Source organism: Lissotriton helveticus, chromosome 3_1 (assembly GCF_964261635.1).
Source record: "Lissotriton helveticus chromosome 3_1, aLisHel1.1, whole genome shotgun sequence".
In the NCBI taxonomy this organism is placed as follows: Eukaryota; Metazoa; Chordata; class Amphibia; order Caudata; family Salamandridae; genus Lissotriton; species Lissotriton helveticus.
The window spans coordinates 1,314,370,298-1,314,396,034 of NC_136061.1; the positions used below are offsets into that span (position 1 = coordinate 1,314,370,298).

The following is a 25,737-nucleotide window of genomic DNA, read 5'->3' on the forward strand; positions in this document are numbered from 1 at the left end:
CCTAGAAGTAACCGAACCCTCATTTTCACTAAAGTAGCTGTCCGTGACTCGCATCAGTTCCCTCTGTACAGTGGGGTCCCGCAAGCGCCAAGCGGAGATGGGGGCGACCCTACCAACATCCCCCCCGTCCCACACACAATCGAAGCCAGATTGGCGAGTGGTCAGAGACTCCCCGGGCCAAATGGGTAACCTCACTGACCGCGGCCGCGCGGGCCGCCGGCAACAGGACTTAGTCAATCCGGGAAAGGGAATGATGCGCCCCCGATGCATGCGTGTATTCAACGGCACTCGGGTGGCGAAGACGCCAACCGTCTACCAACCCCGAAGTAGAGAGGAAGTCAGGCAGCCATCTGCGGGAGGGCAATAACACACGGGAGGGGCGCCCTATCTAGTTCACCGTCCATGACGGCATTAAAATCGCCACCAAGCACCATTAGGCCCATGGGGAGGGTGAGGAACATCCGACCCAAGTCACGGAACGTGTCAACCTGCAGCGCCGGGGGGACATATATGGAAATGAATGAAACAGTTCTACCCTCCCAGACACCGGAGACACCAATATAACGGCCACGGTTATCAGACCAAGTAGACTGGATCGTGAAGGTGAAGGAGTTTTTCACAAGGATGCCCACCCCCCTGGAGCCAGAGGTGAAACCAGCGTGTGCAACAAGCTTTTACCCACCCCTGTGTAGTGCCAAACAGCGTTTCCCCATTAAGTGAGTTTCTTGTAAAGGAACAACGTCTGGCGATCGCCGTCTGATAAACTGATTCAAAGCAGTGCCCAGACCGACCAGATACCCCCCAATGCAAGCATAGAAATTAAAGCCAATAAAGGAAGCAGTACAGAGGAGGGGAAGAAGAGAACAAATGACCCCCCACCGATTCCTCAGTGCCGATGACCGCATTCGTGCGGCACAAAGTTCAAACGAATCATTGTTCCTCGTCGTCGGTCCGGGCCTGCTTCCCAGGATCGGAGCCTTCGATTCGATCCAGCCAGTCCACTGCTATCTCCGGAGAGTCAAAGAACCAAGTCTTTCCACTGTGTTCAATCCGTAGACGGGCCGGGTACATCATAGAGTATTTTATGTCCCGGTCTCGTAGTAGTCTTTTCACGGACATGAATCCGTGCCGCTGTCTCTGCACCATCTGGGTGAAGTCCGGGAAAAACAACAGTGAGGCATTTTCATAGGCCAGCGGGCCCGCGGATCTCGCCGTTTGCAGAATGGCGTTTCTGTCCCGAAAGTTCAGGACTCGGGCAATGATGGGACGCGGAGGCGCCCCAACCTTCGGGCGGCCGCCGGGGATCCTGTGTGCCCTCTCCACAGTAAAGAACTTGCTGAGACCCTTAGGTTTAAGGTGTTGCAGGATGAGTTCCTCAACAAAAAGGTCCGGGGTAGCCCCCTCGGATCGCTCCGGAACCCCCAGGATACGGACGTTGTTGCGGCGCGCCCGACCTTCATACTCATCAAGTTTCCGATCAAATTGATGTCGGGCCACTTTAAGGTCACACACCACCTTCTGAAGCTCCGAAACATCCTTGAGGAGGCTCCCAGTTTTTATCTCTAGGTCCTTAACCTTCTCAGAAGTTTTGGTGAGGTCAGCCCTGATGAGACCCACCTCAATTGTGACCGTGTCCAGTTTTGTGTCAATCTTCCCCAGAGAGGATTGAACCCCTTTGATGGCGGCCATTAGTTCCTTCATGGTTGGATCTTCGCCAACCGGGTCTCCATCATGGCCCCCGGTCGGGGTCCGTTTCGCATCAGTCGGGGATCCCCTAGAGACAGCATATTTATCGATGCGATTTGACTGGACCTGCCGATTCGATTTCTGGACTTTCGGCAGGTTCTTGTCGAGGTCTCGTGACGCCATCTCAACCGCAAAGGCAGGAGAAACCCACCACTCTTCAGTCGAGTGGAGAAGGGTCTTGTGACGGTTGGCCTCAGGATAGGATAGAGAGGGCAAGGACGCTCCAGTCGCCACCCGGGTACGACAAAGCGAGATCCGACCGGCCTCTTCCGGTCTTGGAAGCCGATGTTGTCGCACTTCACCCCGGACGGTATCACACCCGTGGTCCCGGTCCCCGAGATCACAGGCCCCAATTCTTCCGGCGATGATATTCAAGTGCCAGAGCAGTCGATCGAGCCCAAATTTCACCTAGCGACTCAGGTGATGGTCCCCCACCCGATAGTGGGGACGGGGTTCAGGATAATGTGCCGGATAGTCGGTCAGGATGTGGCGGCCGGCGGAGCCGATGCTCAAGCGGCCATCTTGGTCGCCGGCGCGGCTCCTCCCCAACAAAATCCCTTTAAATCAGACAGGATTCCATCGCTGAACTGGCACTTTGGCAAACGCAATGGCACTGTGCCTGATAGCCGAAAAAAGTCTACAAAACCATCAGGAACTTTACACTTGTTTTGTGGACTTTAAGGCGGCCTTTGACCGCGTCAGCAGGAAACTGTTATGGGTCAAATTGAAGCAGCAGGGCCTGCCAGACTCAATCCTAACGTCAATCATCGACCTGTACACTAACACCTGGATGCAGGTAAAGATTGACAATGGACAGCGATTAACCCGAAGATTGGTACCTTTGATGGGTTAAAGCAAGGCTGTGTGTTGGCCCCCATCTCTTTAATTTATTCATGGCCGATCTAACAGTATGCCTGGAACAGACCAATGCTCATCCACCGCGGCTAGGAAACCTCCGTGTAACACATCTATCCTACGCCGACGATGTGGTGCTGCTAAGCCAGACAAGAATAGGCTTGCAACGTTTACTGCAAGAACTGTCCAGATACACAAAACAGAATTTACTAGAAATAAACAGCACAAAAACAAAAACCATGGTTATAACTCGACGCCACAAAGCACCACCAACCTTCATGATAGATAACGTCAAGCTAGAAGTGGTGTAAAGTTATAAGTATCTTGGGATACAACTGGACAAGCGCCTCAATTTCTCTATGCATCTCAACGGCATTGAAAACAAGTACTGGCGTTGCCAATAGGTCTCGCAGTAGGAAAGTTTGAGCTATTGGTTTTCTAAATGACATTTTATTTTTTTGTTTTGTGATTTACAATGCCCATACTTTTAACTTTTCGCATTAGGAAAGTTTGAGCGATTGGTATTGTTAATTGCACTTTTTTAATTCATGCTGGGCGGGGCCAAGGCCGCGAGCAGAGGCCGGGGAGGAGTCTATCGCAGGATTTTTATCGCGACAGCATCAAAGACTGATGCGGCTAGCCTGAAATGTCACAGGCTAAGACCTCACCAGCGTGAGCGGTCATTGGATTTCATGAGGAGGGCTGCTGGACCGAAAAGTCACGCTATATATCGAATCATCACAGACCGCTCCTGCTATCAATGTAAAATGAGTTACCCGTTGGGATCAACTATTAGTTGCCTAAAAGCCATAGCTCTTTCGGTGCTAGTCCTTGGGGATAAAACAAAAAGCCTTCGATGTAAAACTTATAGAGCTGCCTTTTGCACCCACGCGCTCTATGAACCCTTACAGTTAAAATGAACACCGACTGCTGTATGTCGGCTTAAAATCCCGCCAGAGGCTCACAGTCCAGAAGCATGCAATGAAAAATGTACATTGTGTAGGTGTAATATGAATGTATGCGTCCCTCGTCATTGAGCTCCATAAACGGCTTAAGTCACACTGGCAAAGATGTTTAAAATTATAGTCAATAAAGTGGCACGTCTGCAGCGTGTTGCATCTCTCTCTCTACCTCGTCCTGCGACACAGCTTAGTGACACCATGGGTTGGGAAAATATGGCGCCTGGAAAAACAAACCGGCACTAAGGAGCTACATGCCCGCCTGAATTCTGCAAATGTTGCACGCGTGGTTACCGCGGCTTCTTCCAGAGTAATAAATACATTGAAAGCAAGAGTGTGCGAGTCTGAACCATGAATTAGGAGTGTGCAGTATTTCACAGATGTTTTCCATCAGGGTTCAGGTACGCATGGCAGAAACGGTCTAAGTTAGAAAAGGGGAACCAAAAAAAAGAGAAACAGACACTTGAAGCAAAAAAACGTACAAAGCACACAAACATTGGGAGATAAAAAGAAATAGAACGTAGAACTAAAGATGGAAGCGCGCTGGATAAGAACAATTATACCGCGAGAGAAAAGGGGTGAATACGAGACATTATTAACAAAATAGGGGAGATAAAATGGAAAAATGGCAATGTTTGAAAGAAAACTACATATACAACAAGAGCGGCCGGCAAACTGAAAGTACGGCCGGCCACCGGCCAGCCATGAATAATTAGGGGAGGAGAAGCCGCAGAGCACACGCTGGGAGAAGCCCTTTGATGTGGTGGCGGCGGTGAACAAAATGCAAGTAGGAGGGATGGAGGGAGGCTGATGCGCGTGCTTTTTTGGTCAAGTGATTCACGTGAACTCAAAGAAAACCGCACCAAAAAGCCCTTGGTTTCACGAGTATTTTGAGCACTTGACTTCTCTCCATTTCCCATTCCTTCGGAATGGAAAAGGCGAGACCTAAAAAGGGCATGGCGCTATTGCATGCTTTTAGCACCTTAGCGACCAAACTTAATGGACCTCTGGTTTCCCCCCTGCTAACAGTAATGAAAGCCAAGCTACTCCCAACAGTAGCCTACGGGAGTGTATTACATCATGGTAATAGCGCGCGACTCTTAGATAAAGTACAAATGAAAATCTATAAGCGTGTATTTGCGTTACCAAGCAATGCATCAGCCGCACAAGTAAGACTTGAATTTGGCTTACAATCACAAGTGTTGCTGAAAAAGTACGAGACTGTCAAATTTTGGTTCGATGTTTGGATGAACCAGGAAATTGCAGTCTATCGTGCCAGGTGGGAAACAATCCACAGTCATTCCAACTTCATCTATGCCAAATACCTCAAATTGTCATTAGAATCGACTGAGTTGGTCGCACTTTGGGAAACCAAGCTTCCAGTACAGGCATTTAAACAGGTGGTACAGAAGGCGGCCAACAGGCATTCGTTGCTTAACGATAAGCTAACCTTCAGTCATCGAACCCACGCTTGGATGACAATCCAATCTTATAAAAAACCTGTACCGGCAGCCTACCTAGACCTTGCTTTCTCACCATTCATCAAACGCAAACACCTCAACTTAAGGTTGGGTAGCTTCCCAACGAATGCTGACCAACCTAAATGGAAGCCCCAAGAAAGTGTGGAATGCGATCTATGTGGCGCAGGAAGACAGGATTTCACCCATTTGATTTGTATTTGCCCGGTTCTGATTCAGGAACGTCGGAGTTGGTTAAAAGCCAAGTTTAAGGAACTTGGAATTCGCACTTGCCGGTCTGCGATTGTACAAATCCTATGCTCAGTAGACCCACAACTTATTTGCAGAGCAGACAAACTTATTGCCAACTTTGAGAAAAAGCGAATATCGTTGGCAAAGACTTGAACCAACAACATGTTCACATTTAAAAACTTGAATGACTGCTTTATTTTTACATTATTTTAACTCATATACAGCGGTGTTAACTTTCTGCTTTTTAAACATTGTGATATCCAATATTTTGTAATGATTTTTATTAACTATACAATAAAGTTATTTGAGGTTGTCCTTTGGACTAGGCCTACTTTTCTCCCAAAGTGGTTACCTCTTTCCACATAGGACAGACCATTACTTTGCCCACCTTCTTCCTGCCCGCATCCTTCCAAGGAGGAGGAAAGACTCCACCGTCTGGATCCAAAACGTGCATTATCATTCTATCTAGATCGCACAAAACAATCTTGGGTGGACAATCAACTCTTTGTTGGTTTTGTGGGCGCCAGGAAAGGTAGGGCCGTGCAAAACCAGACCATCTCTTGATGGGCCGTCCTTTGCATTAAAATTTGTTATTCCTTGGCAAAAAAGGAGTCTCCGGTAGGACCTTGTGCCCATTCTACCATTGCGACGGCAGCCACTACTGCTTTGGGATATGGAGTCCCCCTCAGTGACATGTGCCAGGCAGCCATTTACAAAAACCACAGTTGATGGACAGAATGTAGACCAATCTCTTACATTCACCCCAGTACAAAGATCTGGGCCTAAATCCATCGTTTTTTTGCACTCCACACCACCCTAGGTCAGACAATGGCTATATGCAAATCAGCCTTGAACCTGTGCCTCATGGGAACAGTCCAGCCCGAACTACCAAGCCATGTCTTTCCTAGACCGGAATCAAGCATCCAAGGACCGGTTTCTGGCTATCAGCCTTTTTCAGCCTGGATAGCTTGACTCCAGTGATGTGGAGAGCCTGGGACTCACGTCTGAGCATACCCAGCCCACTCGGGGTGAAAATTGCAAAAACCACAGTTGATGGACAGAATGTAGAACAATGTCTTACATTCACCCCAGTACAAAGATCTGGGCCTAAATCCATCGTTTTTTTGCACTCCACACCACCCTAGATCAGACAATGGCTATATGCAAATCAGCCTTGACCCTGTGCCTCATGGGAACAGTCCAGCCCGAACTACCAAGCCATGTCTTTCCTAGACCGGAATCAAGCATCCAAGGACCGGTTTCTGGCTATCAGCCTTCTTCAGCCTGGATAGCTGGACTCCAGTGATGTGGAGAGCCTGGGACTCACGTCTGAGCATACACAGCCCACTCGGGGTGAAAATTGCAAAAACCACAGTTGATGGACAGAATGTAGAACAATGTCTTACATTCACCCCAGTACAAAGATCTGGGCCTAAATCCATCGTTTGTTTGCACTCCACGCCACCCTAGGTCAGACAATGGCTATATGCAAATCAGCCTTTTTTTTCTTTTTTTTGGTAAGACCTTTATTGTGATAACAGGTGGGTTACACAGCTAGTGTGCCTACAACCTGGGGCAAGCAGGCCGGCAGCGCTTTCAAAGAATATCATATCCAAGCAATAAAATTCCATCAGAGGAGATCTTAGGTAACACAGCATGTCGCCTTCAACCCATCTGGGCCGGGCGCGTGGAGGCATATCATAAGCTGGTAAGGCGTTCGGTATTCGCTATTCATTAATATAGAGAAAATAAACAGTGGACCAATGAGGTCTCATTTTACAGTAAATCTTAAACTTGAAAAACAAATCAGGGATCAGTACAGACTTCCCAACCTCCAGTAGTACCACCGTGCGAAGTATGAGGTGAAGAGTACCAGTCAGCGCAAAGTACCCTTGCGTTGCATTCTTTGCATGTATTCAATATAATGGAGGTGCGTGCCTACTGCCAGTGGACGAGGAAATCAAGATGATGGAGGTGGGGGCAGACTAGAGCCTGGTCCGCGCCCCGGCCTGTGAAGGTGGCGAATGCGAAGTGTCACATATTAGTCAGATGGCTATCGGGTAGTGGTTGACGAGCAGGGGGGGTGATACACAGGAATCAGCGGGTCACGCCAATTAGGGTCCTTGCTGGTGTAGCAGAGTGTAGCTATCCTCTGTTGTGTAAGGTAGTCATGCAAGGGTAAACCACCGGTGTATAGGTACAGCCAAAGTGCTGGGCGTCAACAAGAGGAATTGAGTGTTCGGAGATGGGGGTGGGGCGCGCAGTGTTTCATGACCTAGTATCAGGCAATGCTTGTGGTACGGCGGCAGCCGGTACGCGGTCGGGTGACGTGCGCGGGGTTGGTTCTGGGTCATCTATGGACTGATGTCTGAGTAAGTATGCGGTAAACGGACCCCAGATGTCTATAGGACGCGACTTGTGTCGTAAAAGATCTGCATAGTTATGTAATTGGTCCTGCCAGGTGGTCATAGAGGTTAACCAGGCCTTAAACTTGGGAGCGCGGCCCCGACCCCATCTGCAGGCAAGTTGTCGGTTTGCTAAGAGGAACCCCAATGCAAACAGTTTCCGATTGTTCTTGAGCACGGGGGGGGGGGGGGGGGGGGGGGAAGTCCCAGCAAGGCAATTCTCGGACATGGTGAGATTGCCATCTCCACCATGTCCGACATGGCCCCGAACACCTCCACCCAGTAAGAGGCGACTGAGCCGCAAGTCCACGCTAGATGCATGAAGTGGGCACCTGGGCGGTTGCAGCGAAGGCATCTATCATTATCACGTAAGCCAAATCGGTGTAGTTTAGCAGGGGTGTAGTAAAGGCGGTGCAAAAATTTAAAATGTAGTAGTCTGAGGCGGGCATTACCAGTCACTCACTCAGTTGGTATGGGAGCAGCACAATTCCCACTGGTCATCAGGGAGTGGGGCATCTAGATCCCCATCCCAGTCTGCGCGCGTTCGAAGGGCAGGGGGTGTTGCGGCAGAGTTCGCATACTTATATAACATGGAGACAACATGTTTCGGGGCAGTAGCTTGGAGTAGTGTATGTAAAGGTGCCATGATTTCCGGTTCCTTCGGGAAATCGGGAGTGACTGCCTTAACGCCTTGTCGCAATCGTGCGTAGAGAAATGTGTCCATGGTCGAGGGGACTTGATCCCCAAACAGTTGGGCAGAAGAGCGAAACTCCCCCTGTACGTACAGGTCACCCCAAGTATGGAGTGCCAATCTAGTAAGCATTTTGCGGCCTAGTTCCTCGCAGGAGACACTCAGTCTGGGGTCGTGCGCGATGGTCATAAGTGGGGAGTAAAGAAAGGTAACGTTCGCCCGATTCGCGATCCTGCGCCAGGCTTGCACCGTACAGTCAACGGTTGAGGGATCTCGATCGGTCACTCGGGATTCCGTGTAAAGATATCCCGATGGCCTAATAGGCCTCATATAACCATCTTCTTCGGCAAGATGCGCCATGAAGGGCGGAGGTCGGAGCCAGTAGGTCGCGAAGTGAGCCTGTGCACAGTCAAAACAGAGGCGGAAGTTAGGGACCTCTAACCCGCCTTGGTGGTAGGGCAGCATTAGCGTCGAAAGTCCCAATCTGGCTTGTTTACCACCCCAAATCAGTCTGGACACCTGGGAATCCAGGGCGCGGAAAAAATGTGACCCAGGACTGTAGGGGATGTTCGTGAACAGATACAGTAGTTTAGGGAGTATGACCATTTTGGTCAGGGAGATGCGACCCGCCATGGAGAGAGGTAGATGAATCCACTTAGTGACGGTGTCCGTTAGTTTGTCCAGGACGGTGCCATAATTCGCCCTGATAAGGGTCTCACGGTTTCTGGTGATGGTTATACCCAGGTATTTAATCTCGTCTCCCTCCCACACTAGTGGGTAATCGAGAGGAAACTGCATAGTTTTATCCGTAAGGGGGAATAAGGCTGACTTTGACCAGTTGATTTGAACCCCAGCGATAGCTCCGTATTTAGTGACTTCTCGCAGGAGGGGGTTCAGATTTTCCTTCGGCTCATGGACATATAAGGTCATGTCGTCCGCATATAGCGAGACGAGTATTTGCCTTTCAGGGTAGTTCAAAGAGCGCTGGTTGTGGTGTTGTCTAAGTTTGACGGTCAGGGGTTCGATAGCAATCGCAAAGAGGGCCGGGGAAAGGGGGCAGCCTTGCCGGGTACCTCTGCGTATCTCAAAGTTGTCGGACCTAGATCCATTCAGCAAGACCGCCGCGTGAGGCTTATTATAAAGAAGTTTAATCCAGTCTATAAAACTGTAGGGTGTACCCATGCGCTCCAGCAGTGCAAATAGGTAATCCCATTCCAGGGAATCAAAAGCTTTGGTAGCATCCAGGAAAACTACCGCGGCCTCACACCTGGGAGTGATGTCTTGCAAGATTGCCTGCAGAGTGCGTAAATTATGAGATGTGGCTCGATTTGGGATAAAGCCTGCCTGGTCCAGGAGGACCAGTCGTTCCATTAGGAGGTTGAGGCGGGTAGCCAAAACCTTAGCCAATATTTTAACGTCTGCATTTAGCAGGGAGAGGGGTCTATACGAATCGCACCGCTCGGGGGGCTTGCCTGGTTTCAGTAGGGAGGTGATGAGGGCCTCTCTCATGCTAAACGGTAACATGCCTTCCTCAAAGGCGGTGTAGTATACTCGATGCAGAATGGGAGCTAAAACGTGGATGTAAGACTTATAAAAATCTATCTGTAGGCCATCCTGCCAGGGGCTTGCCCGATTTCATACCCATTATGGCGTCCTTGATTTCGTCCAGTTCTAGCTCATGGTGTAGGAATTTTTGTTGGGTCAGGCCCAACCAGGCTATGGCTGTGTCCGCGAGGTAGGAACAAGATCAAGGTCCTCACGTCGGTGGAAGGAGTAAAGAGTCTTGTAATGGGTGGTGAGGATATCGAGTTGGCTGGGGAGATCTCTATGCGGGACGTTTTCCTCGTCCATCAGGGTGGTAATATAATTGTGGTGTCTCAGTGGCCGCACAGCCGAAGCGAGCGCCCTGCCCGGTCTGTCCCCTTCACCGTATATGCGCGCAGTGTATGGTTTCCCCAGAAATTTGCATTCCCTCTCCGCTTGGATAGTGTATTCATCAATTTTGTGTCTAAGTCTTACCCTAGCTTCCTGACCCTGTCCACTTTGAACCACCTCCCGTTCCAGTGTCTTGATCTCAATTTCTAGCTGTCGTAGTGAACCTCTAAGGGCTTTAAGGACACCCCCACCCTTTGATATGCACCATCCCCGAACCGTGACTTTAAATGCTTCCCATATCGTGGCAATGCTAGAGACGGAGTCAATATTGCGATCAAAGAAGTCTGTAATGTCCTGCTCCAATTCCGCCTTGAAAGCAGTGTCAGTGAGGTGTGCTGGGTTCAATCGCCAGGATAAGTACGGGGAAATTTCAAGGGGGATACGGAGAGAAAGGAGGACCGGAGCATGGTCAGATAGCGTGCGCGCTAGGTGTAGGGATTTCACAATCCAGGGAGCCATGCCAGGAGTCAGGAAAACGTAGTCCAACCTGGCCCACGTGGAGTGCACTGCTGAGAAGTGTGTGCCATGTTTCAGGGAGGGGTTCAGGTGTCGCCAAGCGTCTATTAATTGATGGTCGTCTACTATGCCCTGCAAGGTACGTTGGGTGTGGGTGTAGTGCATTGGTTGTGGATGCGACCTGTCCAACCCTGGTTGTAAAGCAGTGTTAAAGTCTCCCCCCAACATTACGTGGGCGATGTCTAGCGACTGGATCTTGCCCCACATAGTAAGGAGCGTCTCTGGGTCGTCAATGTTGGGGCCATAGTAACAGGCGAAGAGTATGCGATGAGCATGCAGTGTACCCCAGACCATGCAATACCTCCCTCCTGAATCCACATCCGTGCCTTCTGGAATAAAACACAATCCTTTCTTTACAAGTATAGCTACACCTCTGGAATAGTTGGAATAGGACGCAAACACCCTGCAGGAGGCCCATCTCGAAGCGAAGAGGGGAAGCCCATCCGGAGGGAGGTGTGTTTCTTGTAACATGGCGACAGAGATTTCGTGTCTGTCTAGGCAGCCTAGTTTCTGCCTTTTCTTTCTCGGGTCATTCAACCCTCTAACATTCCACGATACCAGCTGAAAGTTAAGTGCAGGGAGTCTAGCATTCACGTCTTCCATCTAACCCATAATAAGAGAGCGTGGCAGGTATATGCAACAAACGAGATCAAACATTCAGAGTTACGATCACAGACCAGAGCAGTTCGTAAACCCGTCCCCTCTACCCTACCCCACTTACAGGACAGTGCAATAACTGTAGCATCAGTGCATGGGTAAGTCCTAACCAATCCCAAACAAAAAGAAAAACCCTCACGCCGAGAGCCAGTGCGGCCTGTCATATACGGAAGTCCAGAAACAATGCAGGTGACAGGTTCTTCAGATATCTTGGCGTGATAATCCCACCCTCCCCCACCCACTACGGCAACCCCAACCAGCCGAGCAAAAACACCCCACCCCCACCCACAACATCCCAAGAAAATCAATACGAAGAGCATTAACATACCCTCCCCCACCCTCAGAAGGGGAGAGGCTTGCAGGGGATCACCCATTGGGGGTTCTAACTAGGGGCACCAGACCAGCCTCCCACCTCCCTACTTTCACCCGCCCAGAGGTGCGGGACGGAGGTGGGTGATCGAGCACTTAGGTATATATCAGACCAACATGTATAAGCAATAGAGCTAGCACCTCACCGGAGGAAGTATCAGTTGGGTCTCCTACAACAAACCCCTGGCTGCATAAGGGGTTTGGTAGTCCAAGATGCAATGTAGGAGGTAGTTCGGAAGCCTGGAGGCAGCCGTCGACCCCGAGAGACCTCCGGCTACAAAAAGTCAAGGAGCAAGCGAAGGTAGTCACTGCGGGTTACGCATCTGTGGACAGAGTCAGTCTTGTTGAGACATTGGAGTGTGCGACCTGGAGCGTCGCCGCTCCATATCTTCTCGGGATTGTTCCTTCCTCTGCTGCTTCAGAAAATCCTCCACTTGCTGAGGGTTTTGGAAGAAGTGTTGTTTACCTTGAAGGGACACTTTTAGTTTGGCAGGGTAAAGCATGGCGTAGGGGGATCTCCAGAGTTTGAAGTTTCTTTTTGACTCCAGCAAATTTACGTCTGGCGTCTTGGACCGACGGGGTGAAGTCGGGGTAGAAGGATAGAGTAGTGTTGCCATATTTTACTGGGCCCTGCTCTCTGGCACATCGCAGCACAGCGTCATGGTCTCTGTAATTGAGGAATCGTGCTATAATCGGTCTCGGCTGGGCTCCCGGGGGGGACCGCGCGGCTAGGGACCTGTGCGCACGCTCAACTATGAGATGTGGGGAGAAGGCTTCCTTACCGAAAAGTTCGACAACCAGGTTTTCCATGAAGACCTCCATCTTCCCCGTGTTTGTGGATTCTGCAAGGCCCACGACGCGGACGTTGTTGCGGCGGGACCTCGCTTCCAAATCTTCATTTTTATCGGCGATTATTTTAAGGAGTTTGTCCATCTGGGTTGCCTGCTTGGAGCTGGATGTGGCTCCGTCCTCCAATGAAGAGATTCTGTCTTCAGCCTCTTGGATACGGCCGTCGTGGCGCTCTAGTTTGGAGACTACGCTGTCAATGCGGGAGTTAATTGCGTCCATTTTAGAGTCGATGGACGTGAGGCTTTGCTTCATGCCTAATAGGAGGGTTTTCCAGTCCTCCTCCTGAGGTTCAGGTGACGGAGGACTCCTCTCCGCACCAGCATTTGACTTGGGCGGTTTCTTGGCCTCGAAGGGGATCTTCGATTGCCTGGCGTCGGTGCGGCCCATCACTTCCCTCGACGGCGGCAACGTTAGAGGGGAGGTGGTAGCCAGGGCGTGGGGCAGCACGTACCAGAGGTTAGGAGGTCCTGGGCGGTTGTCCAGCCCCAATACCAAAAGGCGCACCAGCGTCAAAGATGTCGGCTCCCGGTAACGTCAGCACCTTGACTACCTCTGTACCCGCTGCGCTATGTCCAGTGTCTTTCCTACGCAGTCCGAATCCGGGTCCCTCGGTGACGTGGGCTGGGGGGGGGGGGGGGGGGGGGGGGGAAGAGAGCCTAGGCAGGTGAGTAGGTAGATGTTTTTGCGGAGAGTCCGTGCAACCAGTCGTGCGGTCTTCGGGCCCCCCCACCAGCAGAGCTACAGCAGGGAGCGGGTGAGACCGGGCAAGCAGCCGTCCCAGTCAGGCAGTGTGGGGACAAGGTTTAACAGGGCACGATGAACGGCTATTCAGCCCGCCCAGCCTGACGCCGTCTCTCCGCGTGTCCCCTCGGCGGGAAGAGAAGCTCGGCGCAGGCCACAAGCACCGGACTTTCCTGGTGGGCTGTCCCGGCCGGGCAGCAGGCACCGACCTGACTCGGCAGTCCGGGGGGTTGCAAATGTACGCGAGGCGTTAGTGGGTAGAGCGGAGCAGAGGCCGTGGAGCCGCAGGGTATAGTGGGCCTCTAAGTCGAGTGGCGGGGTCGGGCACAGCCAGCAGGCGTAGGGGCGGTTTCCGATCACTCACCGGGCTACGAGCCTCCGCCGAGTCCCCCAACCAAACAGCGCCACGGCAAGGAGCGGGCGGTGATCACCAAGTCGATGGTCCCGATATGGCAGCTCGGATCTGAGCGCACACCCGTCTTCGATTAACGGCTCCTCCGCTCCCTCAGCCGATCATGGTGTCAGTTCGCGCCTTTGCACACCTCCTCGTAGTGCAACGCACCGGGCAGCGGGGGTCGCCGACAGCAAGGTTTACTACGTCGGCGATCACGTATCCACAGCTCTCCACTCCCGTGGCGGGAGGTGCAGGTCCCGTACAGGCCTCAAAGCCGCGGTCTTTCCAGGCGTGTTGATCTGGCCGGGCAGCGGATCGTGAACCAGCCAGGCAGCCCGCCCTCAGGTGTCCAGCAGATATCACAGCTGTAGGCTGGGTTAGCGTGACAGTCCTGGTACCGCTGTGTGCGGGGGGATGTCGCGAACACTATGGTGCTCCTTCTAGGCAGTGTTCATCGGTCAGGATGGTCTTCAGGATGAATAGGGTGCTCAATCGGGCGAGAGCCTCACGACCGTGCGGCCATCTTGGTTTGGCGCCACCTAGCGCCCCATATGCAAATCAGCCTTGACCCTGTGCCTCGTGGGAACAGTCCAGCCCGAACTACCAAGCCATGTCTTTCCTAGACAGGAATCAAGCATCCAAGGACCGGATTCAAGCAAGCCGGGCTGAAGACGGCTGGAATGCCAGAAATCGGTCCTCGGAAGCTTGTTTCCGCTCCAGGGAAGACATGGCTTGGCAGTTCGGGCTGGACTGTTCCCATGAGGCACAGGGTCAGACTGATTTGCATATAGCCATGTCTGAACTGGGGTGGCAGAGTGGGCTAAAGAACGGCGATGGATTAAACCCAGATCTCTTGACTGGGTGTGAGTGTTTGATTGATTCAGATGCTCCGTCCATCACCACCCCCTTTTGTAAGGCAGCCATTTAGGCATCATTGCACACGTTCACTAAACATTAATGCCTGGATAGTCCAGTCCGGAGAGACAGCTTCTTTGGCCGTTCAGTTCCCCAGGACTTTCTGGTGTGAACTAAGTTTGCAGACCCACCTCTGGGGTTGGTACTGCTGGTATCTATTCTAAGGTAATAAATCTATAGCTAATAGTCTCTTTTGGACGAGCAAGTTACTTACCTTCGGTAACAATATATCTGCAAGAGACATATATTAGTTATAGATTCCTTACCGCCTCACCCATCCTCCCCATTCTGCGAACCGACTTCTAGAGAACGGGACTCCCTTTTCCGGGCCCTAGTTTTTTGCACCAGTGATCAGTGTCTTGCATGGCTCTGCGCTTCTGGTGTGGAATGTTGTGTAAAAGAACTGACGTCGGCATGCAGATGCGCTACCTACGTAGATTACGCAATGTCATCCCGGCGATCACGACACCGATGACAAACGTGGAGTCGACCGACGCCACCTACCGGCGCATAGGGGTACTACTGAGAAAAAATTCTCTGTATCCAGTCTGACGCCTGGGAGTAATTCTAAGGTAAGGACTCTATAATATATGTCTCTTACAGATATATTGTTACCTAAGGTAAGTAACTTGTTTTAAAAGACCATAATGTACTATTTGGTGTACGGTGTAATTGGGACCTAGCTATCGACCAGAAAACTGAGTGCAGCGATACATGGCCCTGAACAAGAAAGAATCGGAGATGTCATAGAGTAAAAGAGGGGGATGAACCATATTGAGAATCTAAAATTTTGTAGTCTCCTTACAAGGAAGAAGAGCCTCAAAGAGGCGAGATGAGGTGATCTGAGCAGTGGGGCTCACGCGCAAGTGGAGTGGGAACCCTCCACACCAATATATGCGGAACAGAGATAATTAGGCAGCCAAGTGCATTCAGTACAACAGATTAACTGGGTTAACGTCTCTTGTCGTTACGCTGACCTAGTAGGTAAATGGGCATTCGGAACACAGACTACTGCTCGTATCTCGCTGATTACGTCCAAATTCAGTTAGGTAGTGGAGTTGAATGAGTATTTGTAACATTATAATCTCGGAAGCAGCAAATAGGGTTCGTTTCAGTTACACTTTACTGTGTGAAGGACCAACATATTCATACATACATATTTATTCATATGAAGGTCCTCACTTAGGGTAGATTGAACCCCAACCTCAGTTCAATAGAACGTGGGAGCCCAAAGATATAGCAGTAAAGCCTGGAGAAGAGAACTATCAGACATTACTGACAGCCGATCAGACACTCCAGCATACAATGACCTCTCACTCGGATCGACTCTCACCGCACCGTAAGACATGTAAATTGTGGTTAATTACCATATAAAAAATGTAGAAACTCTAGCTAACTTCTACAAGAATGGGTTAGACTATATGGTGATCATCCGTTGTACCTATTGATCTGGGGTACAGGCTAAGCCGAGTGAGGATGCATGAATGTAACTTAGTTGTCCCCAAGAAATCACCCCCACTCAGCCCGACAGGTTCTATAAGAACCGGCTGACTAGCCATGACATCCCAATAGATCCAAAACAAAGTTACTAATGAGAGAGAATGCAACAACGGAATATATTAGCTAACAGCATGCATAAAGACCAGTCTCGCCCGGGCAAACTGAATCTTCAACAAAGAACATATTAACAACTTAAGCTGGACTGAAGGTGAGTTGGGCAGTGGAGTGTGCTCTTGGTCAAGACTTCAAAAAACTCTAAGGCATGAGAATATACACTAGGGACAGTACAATCATCTTCTTGACAGATCCCAAGTCAAAGTTTGCAAACGGTAGGGAAGCACTTTATTATCACTGTCAACCAAGTTTATCTTTACTGTCAACCTATACAGATTCAAAGATATTATTAAGGAAAGTTTCCAGCTCTGTTGGGTCCGAAAAGATGTGGGTTTGACCTTTGTAGACATTCCTGAACGTAGATGGCCCCATAAAGGCGTGCTGGATCGCTCGCTCTGAAAGAATTTTCCTAAGTGCCAAGAAAATCTTCTTCTTGATGACAGTATCTCCAGCGAAATCTTGAGAAATGGAGATCTGGTGCCTCGCCATTGAAATAACTTGATTTTCCTCATGCGTGCTCGGATAATTTCAGTATGTTGATAACAAAGTAATTTGAAGATTAACACATGAGGAGGTATAGCATTCTTAGGTTTATGGGTGAGTGCCCGGTGTGCACACTCCAATTCAAAGCATCTTTCAAACAATATTCAGAGGACTTACAGGAGCAAGTTTTCAAGAAGAGCAATCACTGAAGGGGATTCATCCTCAGGGAGGCAAAAAATCCTATGGGTGCTTCTTCTGCTACCACAGTATCGGTTTTTCTTAGATGTTTGTTTTGACCTGAGATACGGTCATCAGTCAACCCAATTCTGCCCCTCACATTGATATCCTGAGAGTGAGGTCTTTAAGGTCCTTTCTGATGCCCTAAACTTCAGCTTTTAAAAGATAAGTATGATTGTTGGCTGTAATGGAAGGGGGCGGCTGAGGAGACGCCGGTTAACACTGTGTGAATCGCAGGGAGCTGCTCCATTGGGAATCATGTTAGGGCAAATGGTACCTGGTGGCCCTCTCAATTCGCTCTCCAGATCCCAAAGTCCGGAGACACGATTTCAGCGACATGCCGCCTTCTCACTGGGCGCGCCGTACATCTCCTGCGGGCAGGAGACCTCTAAGCCGAAAACCATTCCCGGGCTCCGATGCGTCTCTCCAGGGCATCTGCCCCTTCTGCGATGTCAAATCACATCAAATGAAATAATGAAATACCAGCATTTGTAAAGCGCACAGCTACCTCCAAAGTGGTGTCCCGGCTCTGGGGGCCGTCGGAAAGATTAAGCGAGCTATTGTCCAGAGTCCCATAGTGCTGGGCTAACCTGCCGCCAGCACCGGGGATCAAACCGTGAAGTCCGGAGTCAGGCACCCTGGCCGCTGCGCCATTTCGACTCACATGGTCAACAGGCCTTGGGGCAAAAGCTTGTCTCAGAAGAACGTGCTCATCTGTTGGTAGCTGCCTCTGGGATGAGGAAGACAAGCATTGAACGTAGGTAGGCAATCTGGGCCAGGCAGGTCTCCGGAGGTAATTTTGTAGCAGCACGGTGTGGAGCGCTTTGGGAAGCTCAAAAGGAGTCGCTATCTTACTCGGATGCCAAGACACGCCCCTACCGTACTGTTTTTCAAAGTATTCATCTTGCTAATGTTTGTTCAAATATGTTCTCTTGTGACTAATGGTATATGTCAAGCGCACTTATACCATTTGGTGAAGTAGTGCTATAAAAAAAGTATTAAATAAAACAAATACATTCCAAATCTATATTTTTTCTTTCATATGTTCCCAGACTTGTAGAGTCTGTATGTGCATCTTTACATCTATTTTTCAATGGTATTTATTTACATTTCTAATGGCTTGGTACAATAAATGCGCTTTTCCCTCACTCTGGTACTTTCTGACTAATATAAACACTGTTTCTTTAGCCACGGTCACAGTCTATTAGTTGCTATTGAGTTGTGTTTTTTCTAATTTATACATGCGGTTGGAGTGAGTGTTCCTTTTCCCTGTAACAGGCAAACATGAAGCTGTGTCATTACAGTAATTTTATGTGGTTTTAGAAAGGAACACGAAGCAAGGATGGGGGCCCGTCTTTTTAAATACTGACCGTATTTGCAGGAAAATAAGAAAACTTGGAGAACCTACAAGTGAGGAAGGGCAACGGTTAACTATGATGCCAATAAGATGTTTTTGAGGGTGTGGAGATTGGGGCTTCTGAGCACAGCCACAGCTATATTACTTTCACTGAAGCCCCTCCTACAGAGTATGCTTACATTGACCACACACAATCAATCATTGCATGGCTGTCAACACCATAGAACCCTCCCTCAAATCATGACCACAACTGCAAATTCTCAAGCATATCCCACTTCTCTTTCTTGCAGTTCTCCGGGAGCAAGAGAAGAACTGGCCCTGTTATGAATGTAATCGTCGCTTCATGAGCTCAGAGCAACTCCAGCAGCACCTTAACAGTCATGATGAAAAAATTGAATTCTTCAGCAGGTACCTATGTTTCTTATGTAACTGCTTGAGCAGATAGGTCAAGTGACACGGTTCTAACATTTGTACCTGCTTCCGAGTTTCTTCTGTTTATTATTATTGTTTCAACTATGTTGGCTTGTATATGAAGTTTATGTCTATGAAGTGCGTGGTGGGGCCAACTATTGTTGGGATTTGTCTATGAAGCTACTAAACTGAAAAATGCTAGACTAGTACTGTGCCTAGGAATTCTTCAGAACATGCAGTCAAGTCCTTTTCTGTGATTTCTCTGCATACCCAGCATACATCCTCCTTTTCCACTAAATGGTAAAACATTTAAAACTGCTTTGTGGCTTTTCAGCCAAGTGCTCAGAGTTGGGGTTCTCTATACTCTTCATTTCATTAACAGAATTCTTAAACGTGTTATCAGATACAGAGAAAAAACATCCTGCATCTCTAACAGTCAGTAATAGTATGTATTTTAGAAAGTTTTTTCCATTTGATTTTTGTCATCTAGGGTTTTGAGATCTATCGTGGTGTTATTCTCTGGATGGCCTCTTTAAAGATGAAAGCTTAATGAAGTCTTTTCACAGCTAGGTATCTTAAGATGTGCTCAAATAGATGCTTTTCTAGAGGATACTTCTGTCGCATAATCCTCAACTTTAGAATATTCCCTATGTGCCAGACTGGATCTGGACGTTTTACAGCCATGCTCCTGTGTTCCACTAGGTGGCACTGTACGGTTCCACGTTGGCCTCATTTCACCCCGGAAGTGATGGAGCGGAGCCAGATATAAGCGCCGCCCCAGCTCGCCTATGCCAGTTTCTTGTTTGAGACTTTCCATACATTTGGATGTGGAGCATAAAACAGTTGTCGGTACTAGGACCTTTTTAGATGGTAAAAGCAGTGAGAATCTGTGGTTAGATAGAGTATCCACCAGAAAGAGCATTACCAAAGGTAACTAACTTGTTCTTCTGATGGATACTTCTAACCTAAGATTCCTCACCTTTCTAATAGACAATAAAGCAGTACCTCTCAAAGGTAGAGGGTTTGTGGCATGAACTCGGACCATAAGGTCCAACAAAACTGAATGGGCAAAATGCCCTTCCCTTTGGACCTCACAAAAAGCTGATCGTCTATCCAGTGGTCTCAGGTACGATTGATGTAGAAGCTTAAAGCTCACTTGGGGTCCAGCCCTTTTTAAGCGGTAAGTTGGAATAGAGAATTTTGGGAGGGTGATGGATTGTGAAATGTGAAAAGGAGTCACAACTTTTGAGAAAAGGCCATCGTGGTCCTAGACACCAGTTTGTCTGGTAATCATTGCTGATTTCAAGGTAATAAAACTGTACTCCATTGGGTCCATGTAGGAAAGTGGGTTTCTGTTGCAGTAACCCCCCACTTTTTGCTTGACTACTGATGCACTTGGTCTTGATGTGTCCTGGGTCCCTACCAATCAGGTTCCCAGGGCCTGTGTTCTTTCCCCAAAACTAACCAAATTGGCATCTCTAGCCACAGGTCAGCCGCTTGGTAAATGGTACCATGGGTACCCAGGGCACTGTGAGCAGGGAAGGCCTGTAAGGGCTGCAGCACTTATTTTGCCACCCTTAGAGGCCCTGTACCTTTACACATACACACTGCCTTTGCAGGCTTCGTGTGTTGGTGCAGAACAAAGTGAAGGGTCATCATGGTACACATCCCTGTGTGCCATGCCTACAACCCATTGCCCTGGCATAGGTCAGCCACCCCTCTAGCTGGGTGCACTATACAAGTGGTGATGGTACAGATGCACGAGGCCTATAACCCTACAGTGTCTATGTCCATTCTTAGACATTGTAAGAGCAGTTCTGCCATTAAAAGTATATGGTGCTGGAAGCTTGTCATTACGAATTCCACAGCACCATAATGGCTACACTTTACCTCTGCCTACTTTTGGGGTTCCACTGGACTCTGCACATACTATACCTCACTTTGGTATAGTATATACAGAACCAGCTTCCTACAGTCCCCATACACAGCTCTAACTCTTAGTTCTAAAACTCTTAAAAACTAGAAAGAGAGATTTTTCTGAATTATTTTTTTTGAGTGCATGAATATGCTTGTTTAATTATGTTGGGCCCTAAAGTGGGAGTTTACATCTGTTGATGTGCACTTTCTTTCTATTAGGCTAAGCCAGTCTTTTCTCCGTACAAATGCCAGCCAAATATTGAATTGGCATTGGATGGAAACCATGACATATTGCTATAGCAAATATGTTTAATGGCTTAAATTTTGACGATTTTAAAAACATGAAAACTAGGTTTTATTTTTCATGTATTTAAAATGGGACAGAGAGATCCAGCTTTGGTAATCACAATGCATATCGTATGCAACTGATTGGCTTGATTATCACATGTTTTGTATCTTGTTTTTTGTAGTTTGTGTGGCAGCTTATCAATTCTGAGGCAAAAAACCTTGCAATTTAGTCTTATGCCAGATTTAAATGGATGAGAAAAACTAACTTTGTGCATATTGTGTTCTGCAGACCGAGGGGCCGAGGTCGTGGAAGAGCTAAGAGGCGCTTTGGGCCTGGACGGCGACCAGGGCGTCCACCAAAATTTATGCGTCTAGAATTGACTAATGAAAATGGAGACAAATCCCTTGGGGGAGCACAGGTATTTATGAAGGACGGCACCAAAACAGACACATCATTAAAGTGAACAGATTAGCTTAATTTTCTGCCTACATGTTCAACAGATCATTTCCTTTGATGTAGCCAAGGATAAATGTGCACTGAACAGAAAAAAAACAAAGGCAACAGCAGTCAGGCTTTTCTCTCACACAACAGGTAAGTTTTTCTAACACATAATAACTTCTACAGGAGGAGTCCCGGCTGACCGGTGTATTGAATAAATATGATGAAATTCAGGTTCTCCAGTGCACTTCATAATCTGTTAATTTTCGTGGTGCTTGTTTTACTCTGAGGCTTCTAGCTGACATTTCTTGCTACCCTGTGCGATACTGAATGACCCTGTGCTACTTGATGGTTTGACAATTTCAGAGATAAGATCCTCATTACAAAACCCTGATACAGAGGTCCTCTCTGATCCTGGCATCTGAGGCTGCTGGGGCCGGCTTGAAAGTAGGACCTGCAGTACAGCTGTGCACGTTTTGCTCCAGGATGGTTATTTACCCTGTGCTTGAGGCACAGAGCCGTGACTACCATGCACATGCCCAGACCTGAAGACAAAGGCAGGGTTGGTCATGACATAGAGCGGCACAGGGAAAAAGTGTGAGGCCTTGGCACAGACCCCGAGTGCCAAACAGCCGGGTAGTTGAATATGATGAAGTCTTTGCTGTTGCTGTGTAGCCATCATTAATAACTAGGCCTTATCCACTGCTGGCCTGTGCAGAAGAGAATCAGGCAGATGGTGCCGCTCGCCTTCTGTGAGGCTGTGCTACCAGTGCAAGGAGTGGTGCAATAAGTCCTTTAGGAATGGGGGCATATCAAGCACACATGCTGAAAGTTAAACCACCAATTCCTCTAATAACACAGTTCCTGTTGTTGGCTGTACCCTCATTCTATTACCTACCTCTAATTACTGCTTCATTATCCTGAACTATATGGCACCATTTGATTGGGTGATTACTCCAGAGCGTCTCATTAAAAAATCCAGAGCGTCTCATTAAAAAATCCGCTACACTAAGGACTCCTGATCCTCCGCATCCAAAGATGCTAGACTCTGCTTGAAAGGGGGAGCTGCGAGGAGGAGGGCTTTGCATGGGGCAAGATAATACCTTCTGTGTCTAAGGTCTTGAACCCATGAGCACTATATAGCTACACATGATGAGTTTCGTTTCATCAAACCAGCTGGCTGGCAAGTTGACACCTTGCATGTTGCTTATTCGGTAACCCCATGGTTTGGACGTCTTTAGCAGTGTCCTTCGGCAGGGAAGCGATCTTGTTATGAAAAACTGTTGCAGCATTGTTGGAGTACATAATTCAGGAATAGTGCAACATTCACTGGAACGAAGGCATAAACGGAAGGCTTGAGTGGGACCAGCTCATATGATTCCTGTTATCTTTGTCTCAGGACACACTCTCTAAATGTCAGGACATTAAGGGGCCTATTCACAAAGGTAAACTTACACATGAGTAAATCTTCCTGTTAGTTTTCTTTTACAATTTTGAGTAACTTTACATACTGTTGGCTATTCACCATTTATGAGTGTAAAGTTATTCAAAAGTGTTGACTTACTCAGTGCAATGTTACCCAGAATGATGCAAGCTATAAAGCGATTCATTGAAACTGCACAATCCTATTTTGAGATCACTGCAGCCTGTTGTTGGGCACAGTTGATAATGTTAGGGGTTATTTTCTGGTAGATGCACACTTGTATGTGTACTTTACGGATCAATAAACAGATCTTTAAAAAAACAAAAGGCTAATCTTACATTCCCTGCAACAAAGAGGAGTCAAATTTACGAGTGCAAGTTACTGTAGCCACCCATTGATATTCTAACACCCTCCCATAGAAAATAATGGATGCAAGGACTTAAAATAGAACCCCATCAATATTTTGCTTTTTTAAAAATATACATAAATTAACCTGAATGTTAAAAAAAAAAAAAAAAATATATATATATATATATATATATATATATATATATATATATATATATATATATATATATATATATATATTAATTAAAAATATATATTATTTAATGGTAAAATATTTCAATAACCTTTTTCATTAAAAATGTAACTAATTGTTTGAAGCAAAAATAAAATTCATTTCAATAAATTCTATACATAATGTTTTTGTGAAATTCAATACATATTAAGTAAATATAAACATTGTACATAAGGTGTTGTTTTTTAAAGCTAATCTTTAAAAAAGAATCTCTATCTAATTTATTATAGTTAAATTAATTTGATAATGATATAAAAAAAAGGTTAATACAGTGCTTCTTAACCTGTGATCCGTGCACCCCTGTTTGGGAAATTAACTATTATTAGCAGATTAGTAGAATGTATATAAATAAGGATACAAAGTCTAAAATTGAAAATTTACAACGTTCTTTAAATAAGGATGAATTTGAAATTGGAGGCTGAAAATTAGGTTGGTGTCTTTTACTTGTTTTGTTGGAGAAGCGCAGGGACAACAAACACAATATATTATAGGCGACAGGTGGGTTCTAGTAAAATGCTGATAAAAAGAGACCACACATAAGGAGATAAAGACAAAATGATATGCTAGAGTTAAGCATATTTCTATGTCTTTTAGAATTTAAAACTAATTTAGAAAAGCTTCTGATTAAAATAAAAATGTATGGGGCGTGGCCTAGCTGGCAACGATGGCGGTCGTGTAGAGCGCGAGCACCGACCAGCCACCGCATATCCTGCAGTAATATCCTTGCCTTGAGCATCTTTGAGGGCGCTGCTTTCTCTTGCGGGGTCGCCCGCTCCGGGGGAACTGTCCGGTGGCGGCGGCGATATCAAGGGCTCAGAGTGACGTGCGGAGCCCTGGAAGAGGGGAGCGGCCTGTGGGACTTCCGGAGCTAGAAGCCGGGGCCTCGATTTTCGCGAGGCCCGGCGAGTGGCACCAGCTTGGCGGCGAGTGAGGGGCGGTAAAGCGGACACAGCGGTAAGCGGCTCGCTCCTCTACACACGGGGCTGAGCGTGCCTGAGATCCTGGCTGGAGTGGGGTCGGCGTTGCATCGGAGGCCGTGGATTGGGCGTGACCGCGCCCGCGAAGGACGGAAGGGGGCCCCACTCTGAGGCGGCCTGGTGGCAGCGGCCACCATTTTGAGGCGCAGTGCGCTTTTTCGAGTGGTCTGGGGAGAAGTATAGGCCTGCAACGCCTTTGCTTGCTAGAGCACCTGGTGTGGGGCGTTGTCTGAGTGCCCCCCCCTGTGGACTGGCTGTGCTGGGTGTGGCTGCCTGGCGGGAACGGCGACGACTTACTGCTGCGGTGAGCGGTGGGGGCCAGTGGGGTGCGTTGGCCCTTCCTCCCCCCTCCCCTCCGCAATCATCCCCCTGGACAACGATGCCGTCACCCGGTGGTTGGGTTCGGGGGCCAGATCGAGCCCCGGTGTGGGACTGCGGAGCCCCGAGACCAGTGGAGTGGTGCTTGTGAGGGGGCCACCTGGGATTGCAGCTGGGGCCGGCGGGCCTTGATCTCCTAGCCGGGAGGGCCCGGCGGTGGGGTCCGTGGCCCTCGCAGCTGGTCCAGCGCTGCTGTGGCCGAGATTCTGCTCAGGTGTGCCCGCGCGCAGAGTCCAAACAGCCTGCGGATGGCGGATGAGGGCCTGTTGACTTACTTGTCGCCCTACCTGACCCGGGACTTGCCAGTGGAGACAGTTGTTGAAGTAGGAGAGGCCGATTGCCGGCAACTCCTAAAGCAGCCACGATGATGCGGGATCGCCCTGGAGGCGGCCATTCCAAGCAGGGGACCCTCGACAAATTTACGGAGGCGAGTCAGGCGATTGGCGCTGCGGGCTCGCAAAATCCGGCAGCCGACAACGTGGCATTGTTGGCGGCGATAACGCAGTCCCAGGATATGTTGGACGCCAAGATCAGGGCGGTGAGAGCGGATGTTACGCTGCTCCGCTAGGACCTGCGGAATGTGGTGGAGAGAATCACCGGCGCAGAGACCCGCATTTCAGAGGTGGAAGATGATGTGTCCGTGCTTCAAAAGAAGGTCGCAGCCATGGAAAGAATTCAGAAGGGTTTGGCCATGCGGGTCGAGGACGCAGAAGGGCGGGCTCGGCGGAACAACTTACCCTTTGTGGGGTTTCCAGAGCGCTGTGAGGGGGACAACGTGGAGCGCTTTCGGCCCCAGTGGCTGGAGGGCTGGCTTCCCCCGGATACCCTCTCCCGCTGCTTTGTGGTGGAGCGGGCCCACAGGACCCTGACTCAGAAGCCCCCAGTTAGAGCA

General features: G+C 48.7%; 1 protein-coding gene across 6 annotated transcripts in view; it reads left to right on the forward strand.

Moving 5' to 3' along the window:
* The window catches only part of PRDM10 (PR/SET domain 10), a 1,331,210-nt gene that overhangs the window by 636,492 nt on the left and 668,981 nt on the right, over positions 1-25,737 (forward strand). For all 6 annotated transcript variants that reach the window (XM_078681965.1, XM_078681964.1, XM_078681969.1 and 3 more), the window contains 2 exons: positions 18,723-18,840; positions 21,338-21,467. In XM_078681965.1, the coding sequence (XP_078538091.1) occupies positions 18,723-18,840; positions 21,338-21,467 (248 nt within the window). The remainder of the gene's footprint in view (positions 1-18,722; positions 18,841-21,337; positions 21,468-25,737) is intronic.